The sequence below is a fragment of the Lolium perenne genome, chromosome 2 (assembly GCF_019359855.2).
Source record: "Lolium perenne isolate Kyuss_39 chromosome 2, Kyuss_2.0, whole genome shotgun sequence".
NCBI classification, from domain to species: Eukaryota; Viridiplantae; Streptophyta; class Magnoliopsida; order Poales; family Poaceae; genus Lolium; species Lolium perenne.
Genome location: NC_067245.2, coordinates 100,651,060 through 100,662,320, shown reverse-complemented (window position 1 = coordinate 100,662,320; position 11,261 = coordinate 100,651,060). Strand labels below are relative to the sequence as shown.

The 11,261-nt window shown below is 45.2% G+C and overlaps 1 protein-coding gene across 1 annotated transcript; it reads right to left on the bottom strand.

Moving 5' to 3' along the window:
- Positions 1-4,901: 4,901 nt before the first annotated feature.
- LOC139835550 (uncharacterized) lies at positions 4,902-8,241 on the bottom strand. Its single transcript, XM_071825409.1, has 8 exons — positions 8,182-8,241; positions 7,656-8,116; positions 6,985-7,544; positions 6,626-6,812; positions 6,003-6,221; positions 5,783-5,873; positions 5,622-5,687; positions 4,902-5,192 (listed from the first exon to the last, which is right to left on the bottom strand). Exons 1-8 carry the CDS (start codon positions 8,239-8,241, stop codon positions 4,902-4,904), a joined length of 1,935 nt encoding a protein of 644 aa, XP_071681510.1.
- Between the last annotated feature and the right edge of the window lie 3,020 nt (positions 8,242-11,261).

Here is an 11,261-nt window from a genome sequence, read left to right as displayed (position 1 = left end):
TGCAAACTAAAAATTATATTTACCTCGCTCTAGGAGCATATGTATTTCAACTCGTTTATAACAAAAAAAAAGTAAAACCTGGAAACAAAAGCCCTGGTGAGAGTATCACCAACATGCAACCAAAGCACCACTGTTCTTTCTTCAATCACAACTTCATGACATCACTGAAATTTACATGCAGCCATGTAATAATACATGTGTATTTTTCACAGGGACGTATTATTAAGAGAGCTGTTGGGAAGTTGAAGCTAGAGCATGTTTATTTGGGAAGGCACAGTTTCAGCAAGATGCTTCCAAGTTAACACATTAGGTTAGTTCTGAAATATCCTGGTCATTTTTTTATGCTTATGTGATCATGTGAAAGCAGCTCACAGTAAATATTGTGGTTGGATGGTTATCAATGTTGGAATTCAGCACTATTCTGCAGTTAGCTATGTTGTTCAATGTTGAACTGTTTCAATGGTTTGTAGATTGTAGATGGGCAGGCATGTGCCTTTTGCAAGATTTTTGCTTGACAGCATGTGTGAACCATGGTCTTTGCTGCGGTTTATGATTGCAGTTGTTCTGTGAGCACCCAGATTTAAAACTGCAGTTGTTTTGTGAGCACCCAAATCATGAATTTCCTTCCACTACTTATGCTGAGCTAAACCATGTTTGTTGTGTCAAAGCATGTTACATGTATCAAATTTATTTGTTGTTCCTGATTGAACCAATATTCAGGTGCCTATGAGTCTGTACACATGCTATTTAGGTGTCATCGTGAACATTGGAACACTTGTAGAGTCGCCCATCCTGTAATCATGCAATGTTGCTTTGTTTCTTCCTCATTTATGCTTGTTGTAGTACTACTGCTCTCTGTTGCAATATTTCCCTGTTAAACGTAATTGGATACATGCGAATTAAAATTCATATTGTTAGCAAGATCATCTACTATTTCGATGGTTCAGATTGTAGCCTTCTTAATTGTATGAGCATTTGTGTGAGCGACTTGATTTCCATGCCCAATCAAATCAGCATTTTTATGTTCCGGAGTGACATTGTTGTTCCACTATTATGCATGCACACATGCTTCTTACATGCTTCGAGATTTTATTGAACATACTTGATGGAAATGCTTGCAGGTAAAGGTTCTGGAACAATGGTTGGGAGATGGTACATAATTGCAATTTTCTCACTTGATGGAGATACTTGTATGTAATAATTCTACCATATGTGACCTATGAACATGGCTGTCTTGTTTGTTGGGAGATACTTGTATGTAATAATGCCGTCATATGTGACCTGTGAACCTGGCTGTCATGTAGTGGTGTTATGTAATACTGTTGTAAGATTATAAGTTATGCAAAAGTTGGTCATATTCGTATTTAAAAATCCCTGATTTAAATGCACGTCTTAGTAGTAGCAAAAAGGTTGTAAATCAAAAGAAATGGACTTAAAAGGCTGAAAATAAAAAAAAGACTGAAAATCAAAAGGGCTCTAAAACAGATTAAGCGCAGAATACAAATGGACCGAAAAAGTCCAAGGCCTAGGAATGAAATGGTTGGAATTAATGGACTTGGCCTAGGTAACCTATCGAGATGGACCGGGCTGAATTTAAACTCTGACGATCTAAATTCGCCACGATTTTGCCACATCAGACTTGCCACGTCCGATCTAATGTGGCATGGTTAGTTGGCTTGTGACGATCTGAAAATGTCATAGAGACTATGACATTATAGAAACATCGTAGACGGTCGTGACGTTTCCAACTAGAACGTCACACTGGTTGATTACCGACTCTCGGTTTTCGACCTTACTACCTGAATGTGGGGAGGTTCCTGAAGACATGTCTAGTGATGAGAATGAAGAGGATGACGAGGGGCACTATACCTATGAATCGGCGAGAGCCGAAGAGGATAAGGGGGAAGAGGATGAGGAAGAGAGAGGAGCCGAAGGTGATGAGGAAGCCGATGATGAAGAAGAGGAAGAAAGAGGTGATGGCGAGTATGTCATGTCCCGCAGGGAAAGAGGTGGTGATGGTTGGAGGGATACGGCGTCTTCGACCTCTGATCCTAGGAACATGGAGGATGATGCCGATGATTTGCCTCCAGCTCATGAGGAGGCCGAACTATCGGCTCGTCCGAAGCGACGGTCAAGTCCCTTGGTCTTCGTTGATTCAGACGAGGATTTTACCTTGTAAGTTAATCATGCCCTTGCCTTCTTCCTTTCGAACCAGTATTAATCGACGGTACTTCTCATTTTTACATGGATGGAGATGAATCGCCAGAGCCCTTGCCGAAGAAGCCAAAGCTTGCCCCCAAGAAGGCCACAATTGCCGATAAAAGGACTACTGATTCTTCACCTCCATCAAAGTCAGCTTCTTCACATGAACGCAGGAGCAAGAGATTTGAGGATAGGTCGCAACGGACCGCTACGGCTTCTCAACATGTGAGTGACTACTAATCTCTTTAAACAGCCCTCCGAGTATTTAGCCTAGTGCCGATAGTTTCTGGGACAAATCATCGGTTGTTGTTATCTCCTATTTTTATTCTGCATCAGCCTATCTTTACTACTGCCGCCATGTTTTCCGACTTCGCGAAGCAATTCGTGGAGTTGGAAGAGGAAAACGCTCGGCTGAAGTTGGAGCTAGAAGAAGCAAGGAAGTTGGCCGCGGATGCACACCTAAGGGTTGATGTAGCTGAGAAGGACAAGGCCAAGATTAAGAAAAGCCTCGACAAGGAGGTTGCAGCGAGGGAAGAGGCCAAGACGAAGATTGATGAAAAAGAAGTACAACTGCGCCATGCCGTCGAATCCCTTCTCAATGAGTTCTTCAGAACTTTTGTTGCGGCTTTTGATTTTTCAACATTGTTTGTGATTTCCTTCTCTTATTTGTGTTTTCCAGTTGCTACCGATATTCCCGTGAATAGGGCCGCCCGTCTTCAGATTGAACTCTTGGAAGACTCAATCGTCTTCGCGGTTGATTAAGCCGACAAGATGAAGGATTTACTCGGCAAGGCCAAGACGGCGCTGGCGGATCTTTACTCCCAGATTTTCCCTAAGTTTCCTCAGGTAATGGGTCTGGAAGCACTAACTGGTGCATTATGGACCAAATATGAAAATCCTATTGAGGTGATCAAGCGCAACAATCAGCTTCTTGGCTCTACTCTCACCTTCCAGCTGTTGATGGGTCATGAAGTGGATGACTTCGAGACCTTATCGGCTTCATTCACCGTGGATGAAGAAGGTAACTTAGCTGATTTGTCAGAGCATAAGATAACGGCCAAACAGTGCGATGTTCGATTCATCGATCTGGTCAATGACGAGAAGACTAAACTTCGGGAAGATCCTGCTCTAGCTGGCTCCGCTCCTGTCGCCTCTCCTAAGTCGTAGTCTTTCTTCACTTGTTTGTTTATCTTCAAAGTTTGTAATCTAAACATCCGCCTTGTCTGATATTTTGTAATGAATCTTGATTGGCTTCGGCCGATCCTTGTGTTCGAACGATGACCTCCCGATGGGAGTGGATGATGTTAAGTTGGCCGATATGATCGCATATTGGAAATTTGTAGCCCCGATATGTAGATGTATCTCCTTTGTACTATCACTACAAGAAATCTGCCATACTATGACGTTTTTATGACTGGAAATCAAGATGTCATAGCTTTATGATGTTTCTAGCTTTGATCGTCATTGGGCACTCGAGGGGGGGGGGGGGGCAAAACCCTAGAAAATCGTGACGTAATTGGGAAAAACGTCATTGGCAGATTAGGTCAAAACATCATTAGCAAAATTAAGAGGCCTACGACGTTTTTCCACTGCCGATTGCGACGAATCAGTAACGTCATTGGCATTTGGCTCAATACAATGGTATGAGTTTGGCTGCCATGTCATCCATTTTGCCTATGTGTCCTCTTTCGGGTCCAACGCGCCTCGTGTCACTAGAAGCTCCTGGCTTTAACTAACTGACATGTAGGACCAACTGATACTTGTGGGACCAAGGCGTCTTGTTATTTTTTTCTCTATGCTGTTGGGCTGCTGGTGATATCCTCCTCTTTTGGGCTGCTGGCTGCTGGTGATATTCTCGTGTTTTGGGCTGTCCTCTACTGGGCTGGCCCATCCGGTGGTTCAAATGCTGGCCTGACGGCCCATCCGGGGTTGGAGTGGCTCCCGATGGAAATAACTGGCAAAAACCTACGCTTGTGGGGACTCGAACCCTCGACCTGGCATTGCCGCATTAGCGCCCTACCGCTTTGCTACACTGGAGTTGTTGAACAAGTATGGTTGTCCACGTATATAGAGATGATAAACCAGTTGCTAGAAGTAGCCGTTTTCTGAATAAGGCACAAAAGGACATTGAGAAATTAAAAGCAGAGACCAGAGCCAAGTTTCAGAAGATCAAGGACATAATTGATGAGTAGATTTTACTAATATTTGTAATAGTTTCAGAAGATCAAGGACATAATCCTCTTTACTAATATTTGTAATATTTGCTGGTGGAACAGCGTGATGCTGTTTGGGATCGAGATGTTGAAAATGTGTAGCAACTCCTTTTGCACGGCGGCGCCGCCCATATATGGTCGCCGGTGACGGCCATGCACGGCGGCGCCGCCCATATATGGTCGCCGGCGTCAGCCATGTATTGAAAAAATTGGGCATGGATTCCCCTAAAAATTGGGCACAAATTCTGGGAACAAAAAAGCTGACATATTCAACATAAATTCTGGGAAAAACAAGCTGGCATGTTCAACATAAATTGGGCATGGATTCCCCTAAAAATTGGGTACAAATTCTAGGAACAAAAGCTGACATATTCAACACAAATTCTTGGAAAAACAAGCTGGCATGTTCAACATAAATTCTGGGCCAAACAACCTGACACATGTTCTGAAATAAACTGACATTACACAAACTACAGATTCAAACTGCTATTCATCTTCTTCTAAAACTGGACGATTCCTAGTCCTATTTCCTCCATCATCATCATCATCATCATCATCATCATCACTGCAATACTGGTACATTGTCTGATCAACCTCCTCGATTTCTTCAGGAACAATCTCCTTGCTCCGTTTCTTCAGTTTGTCCACAATGGCTTTTGCAAGTAGCACACGTCCCTGATCACTTCTAGTCCTACTTTGTGCAGTGCCTTCTTTTTCTTGCACAGGAACTTGCCTGGAATCTTCATCTTGATATGACAGTCCAGCAACACCGGGTCCCTGTTCATTTTCAGTTACACTCCATAGATGTCTATGGTGAAATTTCTGCACCACTTGCGATTTTCCTTTCAAGTAAGTGTCTGACACATAAAAGACATTGCTTGATTGTCATGTCAGAATGAAAGGATCATTCTTGTACCAAAACTTTTCTGTGTTAACACTTGTGAAGTGTCCATCATCGTCGAATCCGGGTTTCCTACCACCAAGGTCAAACCAGTCACACCGGAAGAGGACAACTGACCGATGGATGCCACCGCTGGAGTTGTATTGCAATCTGATGATGGATTTGAGCTGACCAAAGAAGTCAATGATGTTGCCATCATGATCTCCCTCAGAAACGATTCCACTATTTTGTGTCTTTCTGTTCTTCTCGCGGTCAACAGTATGGTACCGAACACTGTCAACAACACATGCCGACTATAGTCTCACTCTAAAATCTGGTTTGCACGCCAAAGCATAGAGATCAGGACTGACATCATTTCGCATTTTTCCAATCTGCAAAAAATAAACCAGGGTGTGAGTAACACACACAGAAAATTTATATCATGAACTTTTCCAATCTTCAGAAATAAACCAACTAAAGATCTCACATGAGTCTGAAACCATCTGGCAAAGTTCTTGGCAAGCCATCTATCAACATTGATCTGACCACCTCGTTGGTTCAACTCATGTTTGCACAGGCTGCAATGGCAACCGAAAATAGATCCTAATTATTATTTGGATAGGTTGCAACAACCTATCTATATATGGGGATAAAGAGAAACGTACTCGATGTATTGTTTAACCTCAAGGCAACTTTGGAGCACATACCACACCATCTTGTCATAGTCCTCACCAGCATGCACATATTGAGAGGATCCAATAAATTTCACACCGTGTTTGAAAATAGACACATCACCAATATGTGAATCATCCCGCTCCGGATTTCTGCTTGGACGGTTGAATCTTGTTTCAACATCGTCGAAGTATCTCGAGCAAAATGCCAAGCACTCATCAACAATATAAGCTTCAGCAATCGATCCCTCCAGCCTGGCATTGTTCCGGACATAACGCTTCAATGTTAACAACCTTCTTTCGACTGGGTACATCCAACCGTATTGCACTGGGCCTCTAAGCTTTGCCTCTTTTGGTAAATGGATGGCCAAATGCACCATCACGTCGAAGAAAGATGGGGGAAGATCCTCTCAAGTTTGCAAAGAATAACTACGATTTCCTTTTCAAGTCTGTCCAGAACGTCTCTCTTCAGTGTTTTGCAGCACAACTCTCTGAAGAAATTTCCAAGCTCACCAACCGCTTCATATATGTCTTCATGGATTGTTCCTCGCAGGCCAGCCGGTAAGATCCTTGGAAGCAATATATGACAGTCATGGGTCTTCAGCCCTTGAAGCTTGCACTTATCAGCAGCAACACACTTGGATATGTTAGACGCGTACCCATCTGGAAACCTCACAGCTTTTATGAATTCACAAAATGCAATTTTTTCTTGTTTACTCATTGTATACCACGCCTGTGGCATCTCAAAAGAGTCTTCATCATCTGGAGCAGGCTGCAAATGCAAGTCACCTCTTATGCCCATGTCTTCCAAATCAATCCTTGAATTCACAGTGTCCTTTGTCTTGCCTTGTATGTTAATGAAAGTACCAATCAGATTGTCACAGATGTTTTTCTCGATGTGCATTACATCGAGATTATGCCTCAGCTTTAGATCTGCCCAGTATGGCAAGTCCCACAAACAAGACCTACGGCTCCAACACTGACCGTCCTCATGTTTCCTTTTTCTTCTGAAGCTTGCCTGGTATCACATCTCTAACCCTATCAAGCTGTTCCTTCAGCTCATCTGGAGTGAATTCCGCTGGCTTGTCACGGCTTTCGGAAGCACCATTGAATTCTTCGCTATTTCTCCAAGGATGGTACCGAGGAAGCCAACGGCGGTGCCCAATAAAGAAAATTTTGTTCCTTAATTTCTTGGAGCAATTCTCTTTGTCACAACGCACACATGCCTGGTAACCAGATGTGGCCCTCCCTGACAATGTGTGCAGTGCCGGATAATCATGAATGCACCATAAGATTGCAACACGGAGATCAAACTTGTCTGGACTATTGGCATCATATGATTTTACACCTTTCCAGAGCTCCTGCAGCTCTTCCATCAAAGGCTCCATGAACACATCAAAATCTTTTCCTGGAGAGGATGGACCAGGGATTAGCAATGTCAGCATGAAGTTGGACTGATCCATACATGCCCACGGTGGAAGGTTGTATGGCACCACGAATACAGGCCACATGCTGTAGGAGTTGCTCATATTCCCGTAGGGATTAAAACCATCCGTGGCAAGTCCAAGCCTTATGTTCCTGGCATCAGCGGCAAAGTATTTATGAATATTGTCAAAATCCGTCCATGCATCCCCGTCTGCTGGATGACCGAGTTCATTCTCCACGTCTTGCCGCTTCAGTCTGTGTCACTGTACTTCCTTTGATTGCTGCTTTGAAAGGAACATTCTTTGCAGCCTTGGAATCAATGGGAAGTGCCTCAGCACCTTCTCTGGGATATGCCTCCTACCATCAGCATCTTTCCATCTGGAGGCTTTGCACTTGGGGCAATTATTCTCCTTGGCATAATCCTTCCGAAACAATACATAGTTATTTGGGCACACATGGATACTATCATAACCAAGGCCCAACCTACCGATTATGCTAAGTGCCTCTTCGTATGACTTTGGTATTGAGCTAGTAGGGTATTGCAAGGCCAAAATCAGGAGTATCGCGTTGAATGCAACGTTGCTAATCCGGTAGTACGACTTGGCCTGAAGTAACTTGACAGTGAGTGAAAACCTTGACATTGTGCCCCCATCACTGGCTGCGCGCTTGGCTTCCTCTATCAACTCAGCAAATATAGTGTCATTTCCAGGACCTTGCGGTTCTGACTTGTACAAATCAGCAAGCAGATCATGAATTCTATCATCTTCATAACCATCTTCCTCTTGCAAACCAAAATAGTGTGCCTCTGCATCACCTCCACCAATATGGTGTGCCCCTGCATCACCTCCATGTCCAGCCTCAGGTTCACCTCCATGTCCAGCCTCAGGTTCACCTCCATGTCCATGTCCGGCTTCAGGTGCACCTCCTTGTCCTCCATGTCCAGCTTCAGGTACAGGATGTAATGGTTCTCCATGGAAGACCCATCTGTCATAAGTGCTTGCCATCCCATAAAGAAGCAAATGAGCCTCTACTACGTACTCGATCTTTAGGAAGATCCACCGTCCAGTGTCATTCCCTCTTTCCTTTAGACTGAAGAAAGCAAAATGAAGAGCTCTTCATGCGGTTGTGGATCGATTTCTTCATGACGTCGTGGATCAACCTCTTAAAGAAGGAAGATTGTCGTGGTACCGACAAGATCATTGAAGACCGGTGTAGTTCTTGTTACCTTCTCTATTCCTACCTTGGAATCTCGGGACGAGATTCTTTTAAGGGGGATAGATCTGTAACACCCCTGTTTTACAAACCTAGATTAGGGTTTGATTGTGCATCATGTTATTTTTCTTAGAAAATATGCAAAAAGGAGTAATTTGAAAACCGTAATGTTGGTTTGAATCTCTCTCAAATTCAATTGCTCAAACATTTCAAAAGTTTGAAGTTTCAAATAGATTTCAAAATGCAAAAGAATTTGAATACAAAACAAAAATAGACTTTTGAAAAGAGAGAACACTCTCTCCTCTCTTCCATGGGCTGCCAGCCCAGCCCCTCTCTCTCCCTGGGCCGCAACCCATCTCTCCCTCCCCCTTTTTTCTCTCTGCCGCAGCCCACATGGCCCAGCTACAGCCCAAACCAAACCAGCCAAAAGCCCCAGGGGGTTATGTGTAAAACGGCCGGGTCATCCCCCACCTCCGTTCGTCAAGCAGCTCGGTGGCTCGGCCTGGACGCTCGCCGGCGCCAAGATGCGTGCCGCCGCCCCCGGTGGCCTATGAGACCCTCCGCGCCGCCGTCGAGGCCAACCCTAGCCCCGCCACCTCTTCTTCCCCTCGTTTTTCTCTCACGCGCGCAGGAGGCCGAAACCCCGGCGGACAGTACCGCGCGCCCCCGCTGTTCCTCGCCGTCCCCAGCCGCTACGGCCACCCCCGAGCTCCACCGAGCTGTCCACGAGCTGCGCCTTGCCGCCAGGATCCTCCTCGTCGAAGGAATCGACGTGGGACGCCTCGAATCGCCGCCACCGCGCCCTTCTTCTCCGCGTCCGGGGGCCAGAAATTGGCTCGACGCCGGCGCTACAGCCCGCCCCGAGCCTCGCCGTCGCCCCCAATGGATTCGTGGTGAGCTCCTCGTCGCCCCGGTGCCCTCGCCCCTCTCTCTAGCCCTCTGGTCCGCTCCCACCATGCACGCCTGCCACGGCCGCCGCCGCACGTCGTCGCTGGCGTAGCTCCGGCGACCATCCGCTAGCGGCGCTGCTCCCTGTCGGCTCAGCGTGCAACGCTGCGTCGAACGCGCCCTCTCCCGCGGCCCAGCACGCCCCCAATCGCCGCCTTTGTGCGCCCCTGGCGGCTCGCCGCCGTCGGTTGACCGGCGGTTGACTCAGGTGGGTCCCGCCCGCATTTTCTTTTTATTTCTCTTTTTATTTGATATTTTCTGTAAATTGAAAAATCCATGACAGGTGGGTCCCGTTGTCAGGTATTTATTCATTTTCGTAAATGTTTAATAAAATAATAAAACCCTGACAGTGGGTCCAGCTTGTCAGAGTTTTAGTATTTTCCAGAATTTCCCAAAAAATGATTTAAAATGGTTAAAACTTATAAAATTCATAAGTAATTCATTTTAAATCAGAAAAATATGTATAATATATCAAAATTTTCAGAAAAATGAGATCTACAATTTGGTTACAAAATCATGCATTGTTAAACAACTTTGAACCCTAGTTGTTTTATAAGAACTTAATCAACCCCTCTGAGGCTCCGGAACTAGTAACCCTAGTCCCGTCGAACCCCAGTTAATTTGATGATGTTCTAGGGTTAATTTCAGTACCTAATTAAAATTTCATACCATCATTCTTGTATGCGCATTTCACCGATGTCATGTGTTGATTGTTCCTTTACCTTTCCGGTGTTTGCTTCTTCGCGATCGATAGAGCAAGTGCCCAAGACGATGAAGATCAACAACGACACAACTCAATTGTTGTCCACCGACGAACAAGTCAAGCATGGGATCTCCGAAGATCCATATTGGTTTGTCAAGGACAAAGGCAAGCCCTAGCCTGGTTCACATTATGTTTTCGAAATGCTTTTACTTCTGGTTCCTACATATCGCATTCGTTTCCAATATGTTTTATCGGCAGATATAGTTATCCTATGTGTGTTGCATTTTCCATCCTTGTAGCCTAAATACTCTGATCCACTGCTCCCAGCAAGACTAGGTTTGAGCTTGTGTGCATCGCTAGAGCCGTCATATCGAATATGCTTAGCCATGCTTAGTTGACGAATTCTGATCCATCCGGTTGATGAATCAGAGCTGCGATTGAACCTAGTATGGCAGGATGACGTGGTAAGATCAGTGATGATAATTAAACATGCTTAAAGGCTTGGATGGGCCACCACATGGGGATGTGGTGATTTGACTCGTTCTCGCCGATACTAGGACCTGAGGTTCTCGCCTTTGGAACCAAGACTGAGCGTACAGCCACACGGGGCCCATGGGAACCCCTTGGCCCGAACTTACCTAGCTTACCCATGAGTCAATTAGTTTGCGAGTTCCATTTGGCATTTTGCATGGCGAAGGCGTGGAAAAGGTTTTCAAAGGTGCATCATACAGGGACGTGGCTAGGGTGAAGGATGCTGGAGGCATTGAACTGGATCCCCTGCACACAATGACCGGGACCGCCTCGGAGACTGGCTACCTACGATGACGGAGCTCCCCAGTTAGTTTGACTCATGGCCGTGTCCACGGTTACGGACGACTTGGGAAAGGACGTGATGATCATAGATAACTTGAACCTAATCGTAAAACTTGCTGTCAATGTGTGATAAGGATCCCTTCTCAGGGTGTCGAGGGGTGATCCTAGGTGATAGGTTCAAGTGATGATGAAGA

What these genes read in the sequence shown, in the direction of transcription:
- LOC139835550 (XM_071825409.1), bottom strand. Translation starts at nt 8,241, where the DNA reads ATGGAGGTGATGCAGGGGCACACCATATTGGTGGAGGTGATGCAGAGG. An exon ending in GCTGTGAGGTTTCCAGATGG is followed by an intron (nt 6,222 to 6,625) that starts GTACGCGTCTAA and finishes GAACAATGCCAG; the next exon opens with GCTGGAGGGATCGATTGCTG. An exon ending in CCAGATGGTTTCAGACTCAT is followed by an intron (nt 5,688 to 5,782) that starts GTGAGATCTTTA and finishes TATTTTTTGCAG; the next exon opens with ATTGGAAAAATGCGAAATGA.